A 25940-nucleotide genomic window follows, 5' to 3' on the forward strand; every position below is an offset into this window, starting at 1 on the left:
GTTGCGCAATAACCGTGATGGTCTTGGAGTTCATAGAGCTACTGCATCAAGTGTTTTTGTTTCTCAAGGCCTAGGCCCTCTTATGTACCCACAAAAAAAATAACCAAGAAATTTGAGCATTATCCTCCCAACACCACGCTGTCGCAAAATCTATCATGCACATATCTCTTAAACATTCTGCTAGATTCATAATCTTCATACCACAATCCAAAATCTATAACTGACAATCCAAAATGCAAAATGTAAAAAAAAATTACACTCTCGAATGAAATGACGAATTATTTTCTTATGACAGATAAACAACGATAACACAAACTTCATACCAATCAAATGTTTAAGGAATTGTGATATCTATGACAAACAAGTACTAAATTTAAGGAAATGACATAACTATGCCAATAATTGTTCTAGTGGAGTATTTATTTATCTGGTTTGTTAAACCATAAAAGTAAGCTTAAATTAGTAGGATGGAAAACGTTTCACTACGAACAAAAAGCGAGGTTTAATATAGTTTGCATTTTCAAGTCGTCCCAAAAAATTCAATTTCAGAAAAATTGATAATAAAATTAAATTAAATTAGTACTCGATACAAAACGAAAAGCAAAAGCTCTAAAACCAACTCAACTCTTGTTTCTCACCACCACTGATATCTTTGACTTCGACCGATGGTTTGATCTTCGTCAGCCGTCATCTTGTCGCCGGTGGGCAACTCCGATTGAGTCTGGGAAGTTTTCTCTTGCCACTGGTACATATTTCTCTTGTTTTCCTCTCTCATTCACTTTGAATATTCTAGGACTTATTAGTTTAAATGTATAAAACTTGAGTAAGATTGGAAAGTGTTATATGAATAGAGTACTATTCTTTTATTGATAAGTAATATGAATAGAGTATTCTGAGTATATACGTATGGGATATGGGGGGTTGGGAAATAATTTTATAGGCTTTGCCTATTGGGATCTGCATAATTTCGGCAATGAAATATGTGAAGAGCGGGTTGTATAATCGAATGGTTCTGAATGATCGCTTGGTCGCATATATTGAAAAGGAAGTAATATTTGACGCTATCAACATAGAGACTATCATGCAACGATTCCAAAATACGAAACCGCATCGAATGCAACTGTAGAAGCTCGTGTAGCTTTTTTGGTCGAGAACTGATAAGAAAGATCATTAGTATATGCATTTTGATATCTTTTGTGTACTAGTTAAAATGCTTGTTGAGCTTTAAATGTGATTTTTGTTGGAAGTAGGTTTCAAATTGCCATTGTTGTGATATATTTTTTTCGACTTTACAATTGGCAAAAGTATTGACGTTTATAAATGAGCCCATAACTCTGGAATTCCTGGAGTCGCCAGTGATGGTAATTTACATGTTACGAGCTCTTAGCTTGGCATGCTCAAGGGAGAATTCTTGTGCGTATGCCTTGTTTCATGAACACAGCAGAATCCTAGGTTTGGGGTTGTTCAATTGAAAAAAAAAAACACCTTATCAACCATATTCAAATTACATTCCAGACACATACCAACCTATATAAAATGTTCACAAACCTCTGTAAACAATTGAAAAAAGAAAGAAAAAACAATCAGCCAAATTTAGATCTCTGAATGAGGATATGCAGACCATCCCCTGGCTCTACAATCATCCTGAAAACCGGGGAGTGTGTATATTTAGGAGACAGAGAGAAGGTAAACTTCGAGACGACGAGTGCCAAGACAAGCTTCAACTCGACCATGGCGAAGTTGCGGCCCAAGCACAAGCGAGGTCCTAAGCCGAACGGGACATACGTCTGGGGAATCTTACAAGCGCCGGAGACACCATTGGCAAACCTTTCAGGCTTGAACTCGTTGGCATCGGATCCCCATATATCGGGGTCACGGTGGAGGGTTGGGATTAGTGTCCAAGTGCACACTCCTTTAGGGACACTGATGTGCCCGATTTGAGTCTCGTCTAGGGCTTCCCTCGAGACAAATGCTGCTGGCGGGTATAGGCGCAAGGCCTCTTGGATAACCATAGTAACCTGCATTGGGTTCACATTGTTAAAGCTGCTAGAGAAAACCGATCCAAAAACGCGAATTCATCGTAGGAAACTCATCTAGAATTATGTGGCAGTTGCTTTTTTGAAGGCCCAAGTCAAGTTCGACTCAAAATCAAGATCGGCCATCATTTTACTTTTTCGTACTTTTCTAGCATTATCTACTCATATTTCTATGTTTTCATAGAAGCGTATTGATACCATTTTCATTTTGGAGAGTGACTCTGCATCAATCAATCCTCCCTGGCAAACCTGAGCCGCCTCCTCCCTCACTCGAGCTTGCCAGTCCGGGTGGAGGGCCAGCAGCATCAAGCACCATGAAGCGGCGACAGCAGTGGCCTCATGCCCAGCAAAGTAGATGTTCTTGCAATTGTCGACGATAAAGCGCTTGGAGGAGAAGTCCCTGCTAACTCCCGAAGAATGATCGTTAACTATGGCGCCTTCTAGTATCATCTGCATTAGATCCTTCTCGGCTGAGGGCGCCCCTAGGCACTCTTGTTCGCGTTCTTTTACTGCCTCCCAGATCAAGGACTCGATCTCCCTCTCCAAATTGCTCATCTCCTTTTGCTTCCGGGTAGGAAGAAATCTGCTTCTGCTATGTGTTAGTAGAAAGAAACCAAACATGCACATTGGAGGTTAGACAAATGGGCCGGTGGGTCCGTCCGACAAGTAACTCAAGCTTAAGCATTTTACAATAACGGCCAAAAAACGACCGAGATACTTCTGATAATCTACGATTCATGTTCTTAAGATCAATTACTCTGTCGTTCTGCAATACTGTATGTAGTGGCATGTGAGCGTGATACTCCTGCACTAATCGTAGGTCATATCACGTGCGTGTATATGTAGATTTATCTTTATCACAAGTATGTGTTAGTATTGGTGGAAAAAGTATGGGGCCCATGCACATACCCAAAAGTGGGAACTCCGAAGAGAACACTTTGGATGGAAATGGTTTTCTGGAGAAGTCTAAGCTTGGAAAAGATCAGTTTGCCTTTGGAGTAAGAGCTTCCAAAACAAGCCCTGGAGATCACATCTGCTGAGAGACACCTCAAGTCCTCATCCACTCTTATCTCTGCCACCAGGCCACCTTGTGCATCAATGCACCCCTCCCATTTTCTCAGTAATGGCTGGGCAGAGACCAGCATTAGACCCACCATCCCCTGCACCCAATTAGTCAGGTATCACAATTATGAATCATGCAACTTACCCAAAGAATTTGCCAAAAGTTATATCTGATGCCAAAGCTAAGGTATAGAAGCACATTTCATGAATCCCAATTCCATCTAATGCTTGGTAATAGTAACTAGAGGCCGGGCACACGCGATGGGCGTACAAGTTCAAATTTTCGCAATTTTTTATCACATTTTTTGTCAAATTCGATTTGTACATGCATCGCGTGTGCCCCGGCTTCTAATACTACACTAACGCCGCTCCCGTATCGTATGTGCCCAGGCCCAACTATGAAATAAAGTAAGAAGAAATAGTAAGAAAACCGAATCAAGTCAAACCGTACTGAATTTTGTGGACCTTCGCTCTTGGTCACCGATTGAAAATTTCCCCTAAGTGTTTCAAGTTCAAGGGTTTTTTTTTTTTTTTGTACAAAGGTTTGAGGGGTTTTTTTTGTCTCATCTAGATGTGTTCATCCAAGGAGTTTTTCTTCCGAGGAACCTTTGTCCAAAGGTTTTTGGAAGGGAAAAGTAGAAAAATTAAAAGTGAGAATACGGGCAAGTAAGAATTAAAGTTGGAGGAGAAAAATAGTAGTAAACAAGAGATAAAGTAGAATAGAAATTGTACCTTTTCCTAAATTCTACTCCTACGTTACGTGTTTGGTTGGATCAGCCGATAGCTTTTTGGCAGCCATAGTTTTTGGTTTGGTTTTTTCCGCAGAGAACAATAACGGTTTTGTGCGAATTAGTTCAGTGTGCGGAATTGTGTAACTGCTAGTGCTTATACGTAGAGAGGAGAGGCACAGACACGGAAGGGAGGGAGAGGATCATGCGGTTTGGTAACTACCATGTCATTTTACATATTTGCCCATGAATTTTTAAACATTTTGTTCACACATTTGATGGATATTTTTGGAAATGAAAATACATGACAGGGAGACACCAAATTGGTGCTCTCCCTTTATATATTAGAATAGATGGGTATTTTTGGAAATGAAAATACATAACAGGGAGACACCAAACTGGTGCTCTCCCTTTATATATTAGAAATTTAGAATAGATGAATCTGGCTTCTCTACAGTCTAATGTTGGACTGCAGAGAGCTGTTCGTGTGATCCTAGCCATCCAAAAGTAGAATACGGGCAAGTAAGAATTAAAGTTGGAGGAGAAAAATAGTAGTAAACAAGAGATAAAGTAGAATAGAAATTGTACCTTTTCCTGAATTCTACTCCTACGTTACGTGTTTGGTTGGATCAGCCGACAGCTTTTTGGCAGCCATAGTTTTTGGTTTGGTTTTTTCCGCAGAGAGCAATAACGGTTTTGTGCGAATTAGTTCAGTGTGCGGAATTGTGTAACTGCTAGTGCTTATACGTAGAGAGGAGAGGCACAGACACGGAAGGGAGGGAGAGGATCATGCGGTTTGGTAACTACCATGTCATTTTACATATTTGCCCATGAATTTTTAAACATTTTGTTCACACATTTGATGGATATTTTTGGAAATGAAAATACATGACAGGGAGACACCAAACTGGTGCTCTCCCTTTATATATTAGAATAGATGGGTATTTTTGGAAATGAAAATACATAACAGGGAGACACCAAACTGGTGCTCTCCTTTTATATATTAGAATAAATGAATCTGGCTTCTCTACGGTCTAATGTTGGACTGCAGAGAGCTGTTCGTGTGATCCTAGCCATCCAAAAGTATTTTTAATGATCCAAATTTTTTTAAGATAAAACATCTTTTCCGGAAAGAGTCTTTTCGAAACCTGAATCACTGAATGCAAAGATGAACAAAGGATAAAAAACTAAATACAACTCATCAAAAGCTAAACAATCGTGTTAAAGGGAAAAAAAAGTATGAAAAAAATCGAGGTTCTCAAACAGTGCCTAAATAACTCGAGCTTAAACATTCCCGGGTCGGTTCTTGAAAAATTATCAACTTCTGAAACAGAGGATGCTTTTGTGCAGTTACGTACCTTAACCTTGTCCATGAAGAATTCGGGAGCGACGATCTTCCTCTGCCGGGCCCAAAACTGACCGTTGGATCTCAAAATGCCATTGCCGAGCATGGGTTCGAGTCTCTTGGTCACGTAAGAAGGCTTGCCCAGTTCCAAGCTAATAGATTGGCTCATTTCCTTCACCAGTTCTGGGTGGTTCACGTACAAGTGCTGTTTGTTCCCCGTTGAATAAGTGAATACCGGACCTGCATCTCAACCCACTAGTAAAACTCTCTCTTATTTCATTCAAATTAATCAAGGATCCCAAACTTGATTTTTATATTTCTAGAGTACATAGGAGACACCGTGCTTTTATGTGTTGAACTTCGCATATAATTAAGGCCGGACTCCGTTTGTCATGTATCTTGTTGTGTTTCTTAGTGGCGGCTCCAGGATTGTTTAAGAGGATGTTCAAAAATGACTTTAACTCTATTCCCTCTATGAGAAGTAGAATATACACAAAATTTCGTACTCCTTATGTCCTAAAATGATAGTTCCCTACGAAAGAACCTACACTTTTTGAATCAGAAAATAAATATTTGCATTCAAAATTTTTCAAATTTTTCTGCACCAAATTAAAGAACTAATTGAAATCTTTAATTAACTCGAAAACTCATGTACGAAAAGTATTTTATTTGTTATCCGAAAATTGTATTTAAGTGTTCGATTATAATTTACTTGAATCGGGATCGATGAGTGTTTATTCATATTTGGACTGGATGTTCAAATGATGAATTAACCCGCAATAGTGAAAACAGTTGACCAGCATTGATAGAAGGAACCCATAATTATGCAGGCCTGACATTGACATGATAAGCCCCAAAGGGTAGGTTAATACATGAAGGAAGATGCCATTGCCCATGGCACGGCCATGATTGTTCCTTTGAAAAGGAACTTCCCATTCTCAACAGTTAGCGCCCCAAATCATTGAGAACTCTCCCTATCTTGACTTTGACACATCATTGAGTTCTGCTCGCAAGACACACCCATCACACATAATTACTAGTAGTATTATTATCAGCAAGACCATTCTCACCGCTCGATAGAATAACCCTTTTGATTTAGATATATGCTGCTAATAATGTATGTAACATATATGATAAACAAGTGAAACCCAATTTCGATTGATGTAGAAACCTGATTCAATTAATTCAACGATTAATGTAATGAATCACCTCTTCAAAAAAAAAATCAAGCGACGATTCATTATTGTCGTATCACGTTTCAATTATTGGGTTCTAGATATTTTCTGTTGGCCTACATTATATTATCTGATCATAATAATAACTCTTCTCAACCCATCATCAGCTTCATGATTTTGAATATATATAGAAGTGTACGCTCTGGCCTAAATCGTTAAATAAAAATGGCATAAAAAATCTACTAGTAATATATTGTGGCCGACTTTAATGCATTGTTGCTGATGTGTGTTATGGGTTGTTTCTTCCAGAATTAATTAAATTTTCCTATTTTCTTTAGTGATTTTCTTGTTAATGTCTTTCTGCCTATGAATTAACTTCTTCTTTCAGTTGGCTTTCTTCCTTCCAAAATTATAAGCTTTCCTTTTTCTAGGTAAGTTACAAAACTAGTAGAAGTTGTTTTAATCCATCGATCAATTTTCTTCAAAAAGTTTACAAACACAACTCCGAACATAACTGTATTTGAAGCCGTTTGATACATGTGGACCTAGGGCCAGTCGTAGGATGAAGGTGGAGGTAAGACCGCTTTAGGCCTCCAAATTTTATGCAAAAGTTGAGGCCCCGTTTTTCCGTACCACACATTTATATATTAAAAAACATTAGTTGTTCTGTATTTCGGTGCAACATGTGTTTTGGCCCAAGTGTTCTGTGCAAACCCCATAAACCAAGGGTTCCCCGGTTCAAATTCTAGGAGGTCTCTCTCGGCAAACTTTTTATTTTTATTCTCCCCGGTTCAAAATCCTAGAATGTTTACCATATTTTTCTTTTGTGTGCTGGAATCGGACTTTGGATTGGTGCTGTGCAGTGGTATGCGCAGCACCGTCATGCGTACCTTCGAGCCATTGTATCGTACATCCGACGACTCGAATCTCATCTCGGCAACCAACGATCGAGAGCCGTCCATTGTCGAGATGAGATCCGAGCCGTCGGATGCACAGCACCATCCCCCAATTGGCTAGAATCATGCACTTGAATTCCTCCCTAACTCTTTAAAGCCTACAACAATAGGAATCCGCACAGTTGGAAATAGCATTCTAAAAATGGCCAAGATCCAGGTTGTCCAAAATACCAAGAATAATAAGACTTTGTTGTCTCCTTCCTTTTTTCTGTAACTACAGTAAAAAGTTTGACAAACATTTTTAATTGATCTGAGTTGGCCTTATCATTTACTTTCACGCAACTAATAGCATCACCAATGATTCTGCTATTTTCAGGGTGCCAAAGCCAAATTTTGGCATGCTACAAATTTTTTTTTTTTTTTTTTGGGGCTTGGGGCCATAATTTGGCCAAAGTGTTCCAATGGTGGGAGAGCCAAAATCTGGCCGTCGTTCTCAACTACCTTCTAACAACACTTTTTTTTAACTAATACTATCTTTTGAAATATCAATTGACTTTTTTATATACTTTAACTATTGTTTAATCACATTCTAACCACGATTTTATGGTTCTGCCTAATTTTTTTATCTACCTCCCTCGACCTAATTTTACTGGTTGTACAAAATTTTACTGGATTCTAGTTCTTTGTGCACCCTTGGATTACTCTCTAGCAAGTCCCAACCACACTGGATATATTTAAACCCTCCTTGTTTATAACATATATCAGTCCAATGTAGAAAACTTTGTTCTCTCTCACACCATTTTATCTCACTCCAACAAAACTCTCCTCCATCTTCTCTCACACACCGATCTGATCTCTCTCTCTCTCTCTCTCTCTCTCTCTCTCTCTCTCTCTCTCTCTCACCCCAATTTGTCTATAATCACTTGCATTCTCCGGCTACTAATTTGGGAAGGGAACTGATTGGCCGAAAGGAGGTCTGATGAATAGAGCAAAGATCTGGCTTTTGTTTCCAATTTATTGATTTCTTGGAAGGTAAAAAGTACAATTTTTTTTGTTAATCTTAAAATTGGGTATTTCAATGTGTTGAAGTACTATTAATCTTGTGATTTTTATTTGTTTTGTTGGGTTTGGTAGTTGAAAATGGGGAGGGAAAGTTGACATGGAAGAAATGGCATGGGCCATTTCCACGGTAGAATTTTGCCGGATAAATGGCTCGGCCATTTTTTAGCAGGAGGAATGGCTCCCGTTGGGGGGCTGAAAATCGAAGTGGGGCCAAAAATGGGTATGGCATCCCATATGGCTATGCGTTGGAGATGCTCTAATACATCTTTTAAAAGTCAATTATATATACTATAACTAATGCATGAAATCTCAGTGGTAAAAAAAGGTTGAAACCTCAGTGGTAAAAAAGTAGAAACCTCAGTGGTAAAAGTCGCACTTTGCTTTAAATCGATACGTCGAAATGCAATCACATGATCTTTTGGTATCTGAATAATCAATAAAATAATTAAAAACAATGTACTTGGTATAAACCATGGCTAAAGAGGATCTCCAATCCTTACTCTTTTTTCTACACTAACACAAAATTTGAGTTCTACCATTTTTCTTATCCAAATAAGGGGAGATCTAAATCCACACTATTTTTTCTCAATACCTCTTTCTATTCTTTGTAATCCCTCTGTTCCATTTTAAATGTCTCCTACGGGAATTCGTGCATCTCAAATAATTTTTTTTTCAATGAGTATTTTAATTTGGTGTAAAAAAATAACATATACAAATATATATTTTGGGGTTTGAAAATGCACGGATTTTCATAGACATTTAAAGTGGGACGGAGGAAGTAGTATTTACAAACATGCCATTTTGACTTAAATTTTGGAGGGAAAGTAAAAAAAAAAAAAAAAATTGGATTAAAAAATGGGCATGCTATTGGAGAAGATAAACCCAAACAGAGCTTTTACTCAAATTTTCACTCAAGTTTGGATTTTAAAAATAATAATAATAATAAATGGTCATGGCTGGAGATGCTCCAAGTGCTAGTTGTAAAACAGAAAACTCAAACACAATTCAATGGGTCATGGCAGTAAAACTTACCGTATTCTTTTCGCCATTGTTCCAAGTAAGGGAAGAGGTTGGAAGTATAGTCATGGGCAACCAATACGCCGCGGTTCTCCGCCTTCTTCGCCGCCGCCTGAATTCTCTGAATTTCAGGGACATTCCCATACAGAACAGAGGGCTGAGGACCTCTGATCCCTTGCTTTTGGAGCTTCCACCGGACCCTCTGAGGCTTCAGCCACACACGGTCGAAGAGAAGGCAAGCCAGAGGCAGGGCTAGAGCCAACAAAGACAAGTTTTGCACCACACCACCGCCTACGGCAAGAAGAGGAAGAAGAAGAAGAAGCAGCAGCAGAATAGGGGCCTCCATTATTTTGGCTCTATTGCTTTGGTTTGTATTGGGACATGTATTACACTTATTGGAACTATAGTAGTTATATATAATATAAACATCTAACCACTACTTGAACTCTTTTATGCGTCACGTTTTTTTGGAAGTGTAAAAGATCACACATTATTTTGGCCCGATAGTAAAGGCCCGAGACTTAGAGGTTTGCTCTCATGAGGTGAACTGCGGGATAGGGCCCCCAGGATTAATTAGTCAAGGTGCGCATACGTTAGTCCGGACACCTGAGTTATCAAACGTCTTTTCAATTTTATTTTTGTTCTTGTTTTTCTTGTCAGGGCGTTAATTTGGAGGTCCGGCCTGGCTAATCTCGTATACATGATTCATTTCTTTTCTGGTTGCTAACCGAAACAGGGTTTTTCTCGTTTAGTATTTCTTTGGCTCTACGCAACTAAATTAAAAGAAAATGAATGAAGGGATCAAGGTATTAGGCTTACGAGGGATCAAAACTTCATTAATAATTCAATCGAGAGGCAATTGATTTTAAGTTGGAGTCCTCTAAAACCTCTACCATTACAAGTCCATGGGTGCTTTTGCAGGTCAAGCTTCAAGTCTATGCCCGGATCTACTTCTCTATCTACCAAGTTTTGTTTAAAATATCTACAAGTCACTTCTAATTATTGTCAATTAATTTTGGCGGCTGATTTTGCCACTCCCTTTTTTGTTTACGCCACTCTCCTGCAAGTGTATTTTTGGTGCAAAAATACACTTGCAGGGAAGTGACATTAACAAAAAAGGGAGTGACAAAATCATTTCCCTTAATTTTAAGTTGGTCTTCCTAAACATTCAAATTTATGATTTTTCATATGGATCAAAAGCCGCTGGCACCAAAACAACCCCGGTCCTGACACTAATCGCATATTCGCATAGGATTGATGCAGGTAGGTAGAAGGTTACAAACTTGCAAATGAGAGAGTGTCATATGGTGACGCGGCCTCATGCTTATAACATGATTTGGAGATGATAAGACAGAGGGGAGCTTGTCTTCTATAGCGTTGAAGAGATGTATGTACTATGTAGGTCACCCAGAACTGTTTAGACTGAGTTCTCGTAAATTTATTTGTTCAAAATTTATTTTGATTTTTTTTTTATTACTTTTCTTAACTTTTTGTTTAACTTTTCGTCGTAATATTTGGGGGTAATCGTTCGTCTCGACGAGACGAATCGGAAAAGTATAAAATTATAAACCGATGTTAAAAAAGGTTCATATAAAACGACACTACTTTAGAGGGGAAAAAAAACAAGTATTTGATACATTTTTCGTAATTAGTGAACCTTTTTTTGGCTTTTGATCATAATTTTTTTACTTTTCAAACTCCTCCCGGCAAGACAAATGATTAATCCAAAAAATATAATGCAAATTTAATACAAATTCGAAAAAGACAAACAAAACACACAAAACGAAGAAGAAAAAAGATTTACAAGAATGACAGATGGACTGTTGGCAGTCCGAACTCCACTATGTTGTTGGCAATTTTTGGTCCTATACTGGGTTTTATTTTAATGATCGGAATTGTTTATTTTGTAGAGTTTATAGAGGACATTAACCATTTCAAAAATTATGTTAATCGAGTTTATCTTGATCAGAGTGCCTTTGTTCTTTATTATCTTGGGTTTGATTTAGTGTGGCCAAATCCATTTTTAGAAAAAAAATAAACACTTTAAATTGTTTAGAATTTTGAGAAAAAAATTTGAAATTATTTCGGTGAGTATACATTATTTTTAAGCTTGAAAATTGCACATAATTTTATAAGATACTATGACTTTGTGGGACGGATGGAATAATTTTTAATACTAGTGATGTCCGAACATATTTTGATTCCGAATACACTTCACTTCACTTCAGCAAAAAGGATACATATGGAATTGATTCGGTGTCTCCAGGAGCCTTCTTTCTAAAAAGAATTGTGTTCCGAGCATGTAACGATCAATATCCGAGGAAGATGATGTTTGGCAAGTACAAACTTCTCAAAGTTAACGAGATCTACAAAATAAACGATACTGATTATCAAAAAGGACCCGAAACAAGCCCGCAATCGGGCAAACTGCACTCCGCAGTTGGGTCTCCCAACTGCCGAGAATCCAAATCCCTTAATTAATTTTGGAGTAAACACAAGGCGGATAGTTCCAATTAATCATTAATCAAATATCGCAGACAACGATATGAGAAATAAAATACTCCGTCATTGGAAAGAATATCATCTTGCATCTCATTAGAAAGTCAAGAGTTCGAGTCTTTTTAGCTATGTATAGGTGTTCTTCCGTTGGGATTATTTCTCGTAGTTGGGTTGAGTTTATAATGGAATTGTTGAGCTTAGTTATCTCGTCGACTCTTATACAATTGATATAATGTCTCGTTGTTTGTATTTTGTAATTCATACGCCCGTTCCAGAACACTTTCTTAAAAAATAAGTACTTATTTCACATATTCAAACTAAAAAATAATGTAAATGAAAAATAATTTTTTAATTTTTTTTGCACCGTATTAAAGATCTTAGTAAAATCTTTCAAAAAAGATCCATATTGCATATTTTTAGATTTCAATAAGCCCATCATTTTTTAGCTTGAAATTGCCTTCTTAAAAAATAAATACTAATTTCACGTTCCGGAACGGGGCCGTAACCTCTCCCATCGATTGATAAAAAAAGTAAAAGTGTAACACCCCGACTTTTACAAGCAATAAGACGATAAAAAGAATAAAAAAAGAATAGGGAGTAATATTTAGCAGCCCACTTACCGTTAGAATTAGCATATTTTCTAAGATTTTCGATATAGTTCTAAAGCTCTAAAACTTCATTTCAGCACGGGAGTGTGAGGTAAGAGCCCCAGCAAGACGGAAAGTCGTAAGGTCCAAAGAACAATCCAGAAAGAATGGTACTAGATATCCCTAGATTTTATAAGATATATTAAGATTGGATTAAATTAGATTTTATTAGAGCATCCACAATGGGAATAATCAAAATCAATAACCAAAATGTGCCACGTCAGCATTTGATTATCCATTTAGTGCATAATCAAACTTAACAAACTTTACCTCCACATTGGTTATTTTTGCATCCCTATAAAAAAACCCCCATAATACGCAATGCACCTATGTCCAATTACAAACGAGTTCTAATCACGCACCCGACCACACCAAATTATTCTTTTCGATGAGACGATTCTAATGTGGGGTATTTTTTAGTTTTTTAGTTTTGAATTTGGTTATTGGGTTTGATTATTGAGTTTTGGTTATTGATAAAAGTTGTTAAGTTTGGTTATGGAATGGGTGGAATTTGGTTATTTGCTAAAAGACTTGTAATTTTGATTATTACAATGTGAGGTATTTTTTTAGCATTGTTGTTAAGTTTGCTTATCCATACCAATTTGCTTATTACAATGTGGATGCTCTTAGATATTATATAGATTTTGCTAGATGTTATATAGATTTTATAAGATATGATTAGATTATATAAGATTTTCTCTAGATTTTATTAGATAATTCTAGATTTTGTTAAATAATATAAGATATGGCTAGATATGTTAGGATATTCTAGACCTTGTAGTTTACAAGTATAAATAGGCCCCCCTCCCCTCCATGTACAACAAACACAAGCGCACACACGGCACACACCACCATGATAAAAGAAAGAGAGAATAGAAGGGAAGAAAGAGAAGAGGGAAAAAGCTTGAAAATTTATTAGTGATGTTTTGAATGGTGGATATTGATAGGCTAGTGATGTATTTAGTGCAAATATATTTTAAAGCATTGATTTATAGACAAAGCGGCCAGTCATATTTGAGGTAATTTGGGGAGTATACGATATGCTTCCCACTTCCGGAATCCTTTCTTCACTCTCATTTTGTACTCGTTTTGATTATCTCGTGATATTTGTTCAATCCTGTGGAATATTGTTGAAAAATAAAATAATTGGTATCAAATATGATGTTGTTGGCTGAGCACTATAAAACTATTTAGTACAGGGATCAAGTGAACTCATGCACCAATAGCCTATCTAATATCTAGGATGGGTCGAGGATGACTCGGTGAGGAAGGTATCGGGGGAGGATCACTGGTCATGTACTGATGAGGAGGACATGGTATGAGGTTCCTTGTGATTGTTGTATCAACTTGGTGGTTGATTATCGTTTATTGATTCCACTTGAATATGAGCTTTGTTATTCTATTGTATCATATACTTCCCGAATAATTTTTTTTTCAGGTATGGAGCTGAATTAGTAGAAATTGAATCAGCGTATATAAGGATTAATTTAGAGAGGTTTTGGAAAAGTTGATAATTTTGGAGTATCTAGAAGATTATTTAAAAGGCGGCTTAAGTTTATATTGGTGATGTAATTTATTTATGGAGAAAATAGGGGCCTAGAAGTGTTTGAAATACAGTGTATTTTGGATTTTATTTTTAGAAAATAGCGGAGCGTTACAAATGGTATCAGAGCGGGTACCGATCGGAAGTGTGAGTTTCATATCTTTCTCGGGGGTAAGATCCTTGTTGATATTTGAGATTTATTAGAGGAGAAAATTTGGAGAAATCGGAACCCTGGGTATAATCTAGAGGTGTTGCTCGGGAAGGGATGTCATTGAAAATTATTGTCTGAGGTTATACGGATTAGATATTTATCAGAGTTTGCAGCAAAAGCATGGTTATAATTTTTTTATAGGCTATTAACTATAGGATGAATTTGAGGTTATCAGAACATTGGAGTTACTCAGATTGTGTAATGGTAGAACATTGAATTTATTTTGACTTATTTCCTTTAAAAAAAAATCTTTTGCAAATTGTATGATACTTCGATTATATGATTTTGACTACGTACATTTTAATTTCGAGGACGAAATTATTTTAAAGGTGGGGAGGATGTAACACCCCGACTTTTACAAGCAATAAGAAATATAAGAAATATTAAGATTGGATTAGATTATATTAGATTTTATTAGATATTATATAGATTTTGCTAGATATTATATAGATTTTATAAGATATGATTAGATTATATAAGATTTTCTCTAGATTTTATTAGATAATTCTAGATTTTGTTAGATAATATAAGATATGGCTAGATATGTTAGGATATTCTAGATCTTGTAATTTACAAGTATAAATAGGCCCCCCTCCCCTCCACATACAACAAACACAAGCACACACATCACACACCAGACAAACACCACCAAGAGAAAAGAAAGAGAGAATAGAAGGGGAGAAAGAGAAGAGGGAAAAAGCTTGAAAATTTATTAGTGATGTTTTGAATGGTGGATATTGATAGGCTAGTGATGTATTTAGTCCAAATATATTTTAAGGCATTGATTTATGGACAAAACGGCCGGTCATATTTGAGGTAATCCGAGAAGTATACGATATGCTTCCCACTTCCATAATCCTTTTTTCACTCTCATTTTGTACTCCTTTTGATTATCTTGTGATACTTGTCCAATCCTGTGAAACATTGTTGAAAATGGAATAATTGGTATCGAATATGATGTTGTTGGCTAAGTACTATAAAACTATTTAGTACAGGGATCGAGTGAACTCATGCACCAATAGCCTATCTAATATCCAGGATGGGTCGAGGATAACTCGGTGAGGAAGGTATTGGGAGAGGGTCACTGGTCATGCACTGAGGAGGACATGGTTTGAGGTCCCTTGTGATCGTTGTATCGACTTGGTGGTCGATTATCGTTTATTGATTCCACTTGAATATAAGCTTTGTTATTCTGTTGTATCGTATACTTTCCGGATAAATTTTTTTCAGGCATGGAGCTAGATTAGTGAAAATTAAATCGGAGCATATAATGATTAATTTAGAAAGGTCTTGGAAGAGTTGATAATTTTGGAGTCTCTAGAAGATTATTTAGAAGGCAACTTAAGTTTATTTTGGTAATGTAATTTATTTATGGAAAAAATAGGGGCCTAGAAGTGTTTGAAATATAGTATATTTTGGAGTTTATTTTTAAAAAATAGCGGGGCATTACAAAAAGCAACTGCACTACCCCTCAAGGTTATTCTATGCCAAGTTGTTAGACTGAAAGCCTCCGTTGGTCTGTTTTTTATTATTTTTGTTTTAATTTTTTTAATGTTAATTTGTTTATTTTTCTGGTTCTTTTTGTTTAGTTAAATTAAAAAAGTAAAACAAAAATTAATCAAAACTAACAAAACTTTTAAAAGAACAAAATAAGCTAATTTACTTAAGTTACATGCTATTTAATAACGCAACACTGTATCATTAACTTTTCATGATCATATCTAAGTTTTAAGAATATTGGCCCCTTCAGCCTAACATATTTGTGACTTTTTGGCATGGTTTTTTATATTGTTTTCCCCGAATTTTTATTAAATATGAGTCAAATCCCTACATTATATCGTTTATATCAATGAGAGGAATCAAAAAATATAGAATTATAGACCAAGTTAAAAAAACATTTCATATAAAACAACAAAAGAACGACTTTTGGAAAAAGACTGACTTTGGGTCTTTTTCGTCGTTTTATATGAATTTTTTTCAATTTTGATCTTTTGTTTTTATATTTTTCTGATTTCTCTCATCGAGACCAACGATGTGATGTAAAAATTTGACCCCAATCTAGTAAAAATTGAGAGAAACCAATAAAAAAGATCATGACAAAAGGTCATAAATAAGTTAGACCAAAGGGGCTGTGTGAGGAAGGTTATCATGAAATGGTCATACTCACAAATGTTGCATTCAAATTTTGAGATTGACATTTGTTGACCTTTTTGGCTGAAGCACTTGCCCTGGATCCGGAATTGTAACATGAATGTGGTTAATGTTTACTCATTACTAACTTATGATTTTCCCTTTATCATGTGTCGTTGACAAGAACCATATATCTCTCTATAAATCTTGCATATCTCTTTTTGATTGTATCCTATAATTAGGAGATTTGATTGTAACTTTGATTGTATCCTAGGATCAGGAGATTTGATCGTGATTTCCTTAATTGAAGGAGATCTTGATGTATATAAGTCAGTGAAGGCAATACATAACATATCACATTCAAAACCACTTCAATATTTATCGGTCGTTGTTTACTAACGTAAATGTAGTGTGAGAAATGGATTCCCGAGAAAAGTGAAGTGAGGTGAAGGAAAGGATAATGAGGTGAAAGAAAAATGGATTCCTATATATGTGTGTTCTTTTGACAAGAAATCTTGTAGAAAAACTAAAATTTCTTCCTTTTGGCAAGACCTGTTTTGCATTAAAGTATTTTTCAGTAGGAAAGTTAAAGCTGTGGGTCCTACAACTTTCTTAATAGGCGAACACATAGAAAGTTATAAGGAAATTTTCATCATTTCAGTGCAACTGAACGGAGACTATGTTTGTAATTTACTTGGCTTAATTACCAGATTTTCGTGTCTTACAAACTTTTGTAGCCTCCATTATTGACTGGTTATAACTTCTATCCATCCACCCCAGCTTGAGTATCAACATAAGAATGTCACAAGGGACTTGGGCCATGCTGCGAGTTGGGGGTAGAGATGGAGTCTATATATTTTGAGCAAAGAATTGATTAATGTAGCACTCCTCTTGATTTTTTACCCATAGAATTAGGACGATCCTAGTACAACTAGTGAGCTGTCAGATAGTCATGTGACACATGCCCATCCTCACTGACCTACAAGGTATATACTAGATCAGATTATAGTAGAGAGTAGGATAGAACCTCTTGGAACAAACTAATTATGAGGACCACCTCAGTACTGTATCTACCCAGAAAACAAGGACATGGGAAGGGTTGGACCATGTACCTATCACGGTATCACAATCAATAAAGCTATACACATGAGAATGTACATATCATGTATATATGAGTTTTGTAGAGTCCACCTCAGGTCTCACAAAAATAATTCGAAATCTCCATTATTTTTAAAACATTTTTTATGGAGCCTTGTAAAAAATCAGCTCAATCCGATATCGATAAGAATTTTTTTTTGAATTTGTAAAGACGAAACTACATAACTTCTTAGTTTTGTCCTTGCGCATTCCGGAAAAATTCTTACTAATATCGAATTGAGCTGATTTTTTAAGAGGCCCCATAAAAAATATTTTAAAAATAATGGGTGATTCGGATCATTTTTGTAGGACCCTAGGTGAGCCCCACAAAATCCATGTGTGTGTGTGTATATATATATACCTATAGCAGTGCTCTATCACAATTATATTCACAATTAATGAGGATTTTTGTTACTCCCTCCGTCTGTGTTTGTTAGCCTCTTTTGGGAATCCGTGTCACTTTCAATTGTTTATATGTTCAATATGGACTCCAAAAAATATGCAATATGGATCTTGTTTGATAGGTCTTAGTTAGTTTTTATTATTCTATGTTCTCAAAATTGTGAAAAACATTACAAATTGAAGTATAAAATGATTTGAAAATGGCACGAATTTTCGTAATGGATCAACAAAGGCATACGGAGGAAGTATATCCGAATGTCTGAACAAGATTGTGCGTGGATCGACTAGTTTCATGGTTTCGAAGTTAATTATCGGACAAATCTGTCAGTGACTCCAAAGTTTGGAATTTTTAATTTAGGTGGGATTTAAATGTGCTACCCGATCATGATAGAGTACAAACACTTATTAGTGTTTTTATACCAACGTACCCAAAGCCGTTGGATTGACACAGTGAAGTTTTTGATGGGTCACATTCCTAAGGGTCCTGAGAGTCAGAGCTGGTGGTCTTGTGATATGTGGTGTTGGGGTCCCCGGAGGAGGCCAATTTTTAGGAGTACTGCTATGGGTACCGACGGTACCCATAGGGAAAATGCACCGACGGCCACCGGACGGCCGTCTCCGGTCACCGGACGGCCGATCCGAGCCGTCCAAAAATTTTAAAAAATAAAACCGAGGGGCCCTACGCGAGAATCAATGGCATCCGAGGTGTGTAGGGTACTTGACCCGAGCATCCATTTTTCGTGTATATTTGTATATACGTGTATATACACGAAAAAGGGGTACTCGGATCAAGTACCCTACACACCTCGGATGTCATTGATTCTCGCGTAGGGCCCCTCGGTTTTATTTTTTAAAATTTTTGGACGGCTCGGATCGGCCGTCCGGTGACCGGAGACGGCCGTCCGGTGGCCGTCGGTGCATTTTCCCTATGGATACCGTCGGTACCAATAGGATTTCTGAATTTTTAGTCCTCTTACATGATTACATCCCCCCAACTGCCAAAATTATTGGTAGCTTTTAGGAGTTCGAATTTGTACATTCCTTTGTGTGTGTACAATTCCGTGTGATTAGAGTTGTAAATGAACCGAGCAGCTCGTAAGCTCAACTCGACTTGTTAACGCGTGGCTCATTTAGTAAACGAGCCAAGTGGAAATCGACTCGTTTAACAAAAGCTCTGCTTGTTAAGAGAGGCTCGGCTCGGCTCGATTAAAAAGTCTTATTTAATAAATGACTAAAACTCAGCTCGTTAAGGCTTGAGCCGAGCTCGAGCTTAACAAAGCTCGACTCGTTTACGGCCCTACCAGTGATTGATTTATATTTGTGAAATCCATTGCTTCACAAGACTATTACAGAGAAGAGTGAAATTTACACACCTTGCATTAGGGTGGATAAAACTGTTTCCAACTCTTTAGTCTTGGAAGAATTGCAAATAATGTCAGCATAATGTTTTTATAACTCAGAATGTCCGAATCAGGTTGCTTGCAGCTAGACTAATTTAGGAGATTAATCCACCATCGCTAGCAGGCACGAGCAAAGGCAAACCCAGAATTTTTAATAGGGGGATCAAAAATAATACTCCTGTCTACATGCAAGTTATTCTTGCTATTACGTTGATCGGAAGAAATAACTAAATTAAGAGGTCAATTTTAAAGTAGATCACTGATAAAAAAAATTATACCTATATTAAGGATTTTATTTGATAGATTACTAAAAATAGCAATATGAATTTTAGTATTTGATAAATCTCAATTAATTGAAATTTTCAAAATCATGAAACTCGTTATAAATTAAGAGATGGAGTACTAAACAATTCAAAACATGACATGAATATTGAAAATGGACCGACAAACACGAACGAAGAGAGTACCGTTCATTGAATCAAGTTCGGTATAGAGTGTAGCCCCCAGGAAGGTGGAAAACATTGCACCGTCTTTGCACACCTACATTGACCAATCAATGTTGGAATGGGGGGGCACCACGATCACCAGTGAACTCTTTTTCATGGAACTTTATTCTGAGAATCTTGAGTTTAAACGAGTCATATAGATCTAGACGTTATATGAGCAAATAATGGACATTGGACGGTTCACATGTGACAGCGTGCTGTGCTTGAAAAGACTGAAAAGGAAATGAGGCTGTATCACATTCTTGAGACGAAGGTGAGTTGAATGGAACCCGAGAGGTACGTTTAGTTAGGTGGGTTTGAGAAAATAAATAATTTAATATTTATTTTTATTAGGTCATGTACTTGAGTTTTATGAAGAAGGCTAAACATTTCAAATCTTTGACGGTTCTAACCTAAAGCCAACAATTGACTTTAGGCCAATAATTGGCTTTAGGTTAGAACCTTCGAAGAAATCTAACACGGTATCAAAGTTAAGTCTTGAGTGACCTCATCTCATGTGGTTGAGTTTCTGTCGATCGAGTCGAATCTTCTCGTCTCCTCGATTCATACCTCCTCGTGCATTCAGGGTGCACTTAAAGGAGGAGTGTTTAGACTTTATATCACATTCTAAAAGCTAAGCCTGACCTATTGTCAATTAGAATTAGGTCAGAACCTTCCAAGAACTCTAATAGAAGAGTTTGCCTGATCATTAATTTTTTAGCCGAGATGCGCCCAAATTGATTTGAACATTCGATTATAAAAAATAAAATAAAAAATCTGAGTTTGAATAGGAAAAACTCTTGTATTCAATGGATTTGGATATATGTGCTATCGCTTTCGCACAAAAAGCGTGGAGGTCTTTCATACTTGGCATTATTGGTAGATAGTCTTTTTCAAGGAGGGCCAGTGAGCATGTTGTATAATCACGGAGCAACGCAATTTCAGCTGTCTATTCGCGCAATCAATGACTGAAATTCATTTTTAATTATGATCGGTCACAATTTAACTATTTTCCAGAAATTTTTTATTAACATCCAGATCATCTAAAAATACTTTAAACGGTTGCGATTGAGCTCCGTAACTTTTTTTTTACTAAACAACCATAAAAAGGATTTTCTCATTGGTTTCACTCCCTTGTTTCATTCTTTTTGAATGTTTGCACGCATGACGCAACTAGTGACATGTACGGTTGCTAAATAGACGAGTCAAAAAACTGACATGAGGAATGAAGAGATCATTCAAATAATGCAGAAAACCTATCAGCACCGACCAGAAACGCAGGGAAATCGTACCGACGGCCGCGCAAGGCCGTCTCCGGCCACCGGATGGCCGATTCGAGCCGTCCAAAAATTCTATAAAAAAAAAAACGAGGGGGTTACGCGAGAATCAACGGCATCCGATGTGTATAGGATACTTGATCTAAACACCCTTTTTTCGTGTATGTATACATACACATACACGAAAATATGGTGTTTAGATCAAGCACCCTACACACATCGGATGCCATTGATTTCCGCACAAACCCCCTCATTTTTTTTATAGAATTTTTGGACGGCTCGGATTGGCCGTCCAGTGGCCGGAAACGGCCCTGCGTGGCCGTCGGTACGATTTCCCTACATTCCTCGTCAGTACTTATAGCAGCTCTCCAAATAATGGGTGTTTCCGGCGGTGAAAATTTGTAGATTTTTATTTGTGGTTCAGAAATTATAAGGTGTTTTCGGTAGTGAATAAATTGTTGAGAAATGTCAAGTTGTTTCCGATAGTGAATAAATTGTTCATAGGTTTGTGAGTAGAGTTACTATAGCAGAAAGAGTTTTTGTTGACAACTTTTTTGTTAGTGGAAACGAAATAGTAAAATGCTGAATTTTGTTTGTCAGTGAAAATAAGATGGTAAAATGCGTTAAGTTTTTAGTGTTTTTTTTTTTTATGGAAACCCCCCTAATTTCCATACCACAATGGCACAACCACTCAAAGTTGATCCTATTCTGTCTTAGGTCAGTCTTCAATCCTCTACCACCCATACCCCCAATGATTAGGGATTACATGAATTCTGTTGTTGTTTAAGTTTCAGGTTCAAAACCTCTCAAGTGTTATCAACTCCTTTAGACTCAATTCATACAAAGCTTTGATCCGCCTGTAATTGGATTCCCCATAAATGGTCAGTGGAATTGGCTCCCAGAATTAGTTGAGATGCGGATAAACAAGTTTAGTCATCTGAGTTATTAGGGAAAAAAATGTGTGTGTTGATTATCCTCTATATCGGATTAACAATGCTATCTTTCGCAAGATTGAACTTTTTTGATGAATACTATAAAAGAAGGGATTCTAATTATCAAAATATGGACCAATTAGGGCTAGCTCAATTGACAGGACTTTTGGTTTTTCCTTTGTATATTTGCTAGAATTATTTCTGTCCCTAATGGGTTGGGCTTCTGGTGATATGGTCCCTTTAAATGCATTTATTTATCTTCTTCGTTGAACTCGTGGGCTTGCTTATCTCGAGAACTACAATTGATATAGTATTCTGTGATTTCTATTGACAAAAAAAAAAAAACCCTCAGTAATTACTCCCTCCGTCCCAATTCTTTAGTCACTTTTGGAAGTCCGTGGCACTTTTTAATTGAATATATCTTGCAATCTATAATCTTTTAGGTGATTTTGAAAAGATCATTCAAAAAAGCTTATTGAGATCTATCAAATAAGATTCATGTTACATATAAATAATATATATTACCAATTAAAAGTTATAATTAATTTTTTATTTAATTGAGATAAAATGAGGGACAAAATAATGAAGACGGAGGGAGTATCAAAATATTGTTCGGATGCGTGCGGAAGGACTAAAAACTGAACCGGCTCAGTTATAACTTATTTCTATAAGCTGGAAAGAAATCCTTCTCCTACAACCATGCCAATATGAAAGGGGATTGCAACTTTTCTTCTCTCAAAAAAGAGTTTTTTTTTTTTTTTTATCCCCTAAATTATGCATATTTTTTTTACTTCGTCCGTAAATTATTAATTTAACGATTTCATCCCCTCAACTTTCACTCCGTTAGCTGTATAGTCCAATTGATAACCCCTGTTAGAGTTTTGGACGGAAAATGCTTCACGTGCTTATCACGTGCGATTCGAACCCAGATGACAGGGGCAAATTAGACATTCCAAGTCCATCTCTCTCTTTCTCATCCGATTCGCACCAGGCCACGACCAAGGCATCTCCACCATCTCTATTTCCGAATCATCTCTCTCTCTCCCCACTTCTATTACTGCTTTCACCTCCTTTTTTTCTACTATGTTCCCAGGACAAATGAAATGTATATTTAGAGCAAGATATCATTTCAAGCAGATTACCAACACAGAGAAACCCAACCACCAATGCATAATCTAGTAGAATATTTTATTACTCAAACAAGATCCAAGAAATTTTCAGTGGGTTTACATGTATAAAGCAACCAAATTGCACAATTGAAGCAAAAACGGAACCAATTCTCAGTGGGTTTACTTGTGTAAGCAACCAATTTGCACAATTGAAGCAAAACATAACCAGTTCTCAGTGGGTTAACATGTATAAGCAATCAAAATGAACAACTGAAACCAAGATCTCTTCCTTTATTCAAAAAAATTGGATTTTGATTGTAATTTTTTACTTTTTAGATTCCTCTTGTCATGAAGAAGCAATAATCCCAAAAAAATTGGCAAAAAATTATCAAATGCGAAAAAAATTTGAATAAGGACAAAAGCATAAACCACTTGGCTTATTTAGCCGAACAATCCCTCAGTAGGGCCATGACGGCGTGCTCCTGGGCCCAAGGATCGACACATCTCATTAGAGGGATTAGGGCCGGCACAGCGCCCGACTCAGCTATTTTTGTATTAAATAAATTAGATTTCGATCGTAATATTTTTCCTTTTTAGATTTTTCTTGTCATGAAGAAGCAACAATCCCTAAAAAATTGACAAAAAACTACCAAATGTGAAAATTTTTTGAATACAAAAAAAAAAAACCAAGTGGCTTATTTAGCCAAACAACCCTTGAATCTCTCCCTCCACGAGGAAAAAGTGAGTTTCCCAACCCTAATAGGTGATGTGGAGGATAAAGAGATTAAGGGAGGCGAAATGACAAAAATGCCCCTGGTTTTGACGTTTGGGGTAACGGCGTGAGGGGTGGGGGACTACATTGGTACACATTTAATAACGTTGGGGACTTAATTTCTCCAATGTGTTTATTGGGGACCAAAATGAGATTTTTGTAATACTTTGGGGACCAAACAAGTTAATAAGCCTTCGTACACCGGAAGTATTTGGGAGCCTACTTTTTAACTTTTCATTTTTAACTTTTTGGCCTTTTGGATTATTGTCAAAATGTATTTTGAATCTAGTAAAGTGGAGTGTGTTTAGTAGATGAATGATAAAAATGAATTATGAATTGGTATTTTACCATGCTGCCCTTGGTTTTTAATTGCATTGTATTAAAAGAATGTAATAATGTTTTTACTCATTTGTATAAATTTTTTTATTATGAAATAATTTTTTGAAAGTCGGGACTTGCTTGAGCGTTGAAAGTCTACGGAGTTATGCCAACACATCTGAACTAAATTTTGCTTTAAAGGTGCAAGGAATGACACTATGACAGTATATGTGAGGATAGAAGTGGTAATTATCAGATTTGAGTGAGGGTATTTTGGTAATTGAAGACAGAAGGTGAAAAGTCCAAAATGTGAAAAGGACCTCTAGGGCTCTTTTTAGCTTTTGCCCTCTAAAGCAAAAAACAGTGAACTCAATCTGACAAAATGAATTTTAGAATGAATGAACCAAACAATCATAATGGGATAATGCAAAAATAAAAATAAAATGAGGAAACCAAACACCCCCACCGTCCTTGTAAATCATCAGAAATGATATTGGTACCGACCTCCCGGTACCGAAATCGTACCGCCGGCCGCCGGTGGGCCGTCTCCGGCCACCGGACGGCCGATCCGAGCCGTCCAAAAATTTTAAAAAAAAAAAACGAGGGGGCCTGCGCGGGAATCAACGGCATCCGAGGTGTGTAAGGTGCTTGATCCGAGCACCCTTTTTTCGTGTATATATGTATATTCCCGCGAATATACATATATACACGAAAAAAGGGTGCTCGGATCAAGAACCTTACACACCTCGGATGCCGTTGATTCTCGCGTAGGCCCCCTCGTTTTTTTTTTTAAAAATTTTTGGACGGCTCGGATCGGCCGTCCGGTGGCCGGAGACGGCCCACCGGCGGCCGGCGGTACGATTTCGGTACCGGGGAGGTCGGTACATGTAGCACTACTCGTAAATCATTTATCATTACATCTTCACACAACTCCATTTTTTTAGATGATGAAAATCTCGAGCCAAAGTTACTCGCCAGGAACAGAGGCAAACGCGGGGGCTCCGACACCGGCAGCGTGCTTCTCCTTGGTAGAGAGAGAGGGGTGTGAAAAAATGGACGTAGTAGGTGGGTCTATATTTTGTGGGACCTGAAATGTCTAATTTGCCCCTGTTGTTTGGGTTGGGATCACACATGATAAGCACATGAAGCATTTTCCGTCCAAAACTCTAACAGACGTTATCGATTGGACTACATAAGTAACAGAATGGAAGTTGAGGGGATGAAATCATTAAATTGATAGTTTAGAAACTAAGTAGAAAAATGTGCATAGTTTAAAGGATAAAAAAAAAAAAAAAAAACTCCTCAAAAAACTTATCTTAACGATTTTCCTTATAATTTTTTATTTATTTGTTTGGATGCATATAACACACCTCTATTCAAGAAGTGAAATTTCTTGTTAAAATGTTTCGAAAATTGACTGAAGGGGAACTGTTTACACCCGTTTTTGGCACCCAGTCCTGGGCAAGCGTTGGAAGGCCATTTAATTATCTTTTAAATGAATTGGGCCAAAAAATAGAGATATATTGGGTTCAAATTAATGGGCCAAGACAATATTTATTGGGCCCGATTAATTTTAATTTAATTCGGCCATGGGCTTAGTGTTTCTGGGCCTATTTGCAAGAAAGAACTACTTGGCCCATGACCCATGAAAGTTAATTAGGTGTTTTTGTGGGTTAAACACATAATAGACCATTTAATTTAATTAAAATGGCTCATTATCCGTGAATCCCATGAAAAGTGGAAAGTGGGTAAGTATT

At 36.9% G+C, this 25940-nt stretch overlaps 1 protein-coding gene and 1 long non-coding RNA gene across 3 annotated transcripts; one reads left to right on the forward strand and one right to left on the reverse strand.

Annotated features, from left to right (window-relative positions):
- Positions 1 to 1472: 1472 nt before the first annotated feature.
- LOC131320671 (cytochrome P450 714A1-like) lies at positions 1473 to 9667 on the reverse strand. Of its 2 annotated transcripts, none has more exons than XM_058351448.1 (5): positions 9337 to 9667; positions 5185 to 5411; positions 2946 to 3196; positions 2235 to 2619; positions 1473 to 2018 (listed from the first exon to the last, which is right to left on the reverse strand). In XM_058351448.1, exons 1-5 carry the CDS (start codon positions 9665 to 9667, stop codon positions 1584 to 1586), a joined length of 1629 nt encoding a protein of 542 aa, XP_058207431.1. In that variant the 3' UTR covers positions 1473 to 1583. The 2 variants fall into 2 exon arrangements, with proteins under 2 accessions (XP_058207431.1, XP_058207430.1); XM_058351447.1 differs by having other exon boundaries at positions 2235 to 2625.
- Positions 5411 to 9715, forward strand: LOC131320672 (uncharacterized). The gene is made up of 2 exons (XR_009198322.1): positions 5411 to 8274; positions 9363 to 9715. It is a non-coding gene; the product is annotated as an uncharacterized LOC131320672 (long non-coding RNA).
- The last annotated feature ends 16225 nt before the right edge of the window (positions 9716 to 25940 follow it).

Source organism: Rhododendron vialii, chromosome 3a (assembly GCF_030253575.1).
Source record: "Rhododendron vialii isolate Sample 1 chromosome 3a, ASM3025357v1".
Taxonomy (NCBI): domain Eukaryota; kingdom Viridiplantae; phylum Streptophyta; class Magnoliopsida; order Ericales; family Ericaceae; genus Rhododendron; species Rhododendron vialii.

Excerpts from the sequence above, each read along its gene's own strand:
- LOC131320671 (XM_058351447.1), bottom strand. The coding sequence starts at position 9,667 with ATGGAGGCCCCTATTCTGCTGCTGCTTCTTCTTCTTCTTCCTCTTCTT. Across the intron at positions 3,197-5,184 it reads TCTTCATGGACAAGGTTAAG|GGGATGGTGGGTCTAATGCT; the intron begins GTACGTAACTGC and ends AATTGGGTGCAG. Across the intron at positions 2,019-2,234 it reads CACTCTCCAAAATGAAAATG|GTTACTATGGTTATCCAAGA; the intron begins GTATCAATACGC and ends AACCCAATGCAG.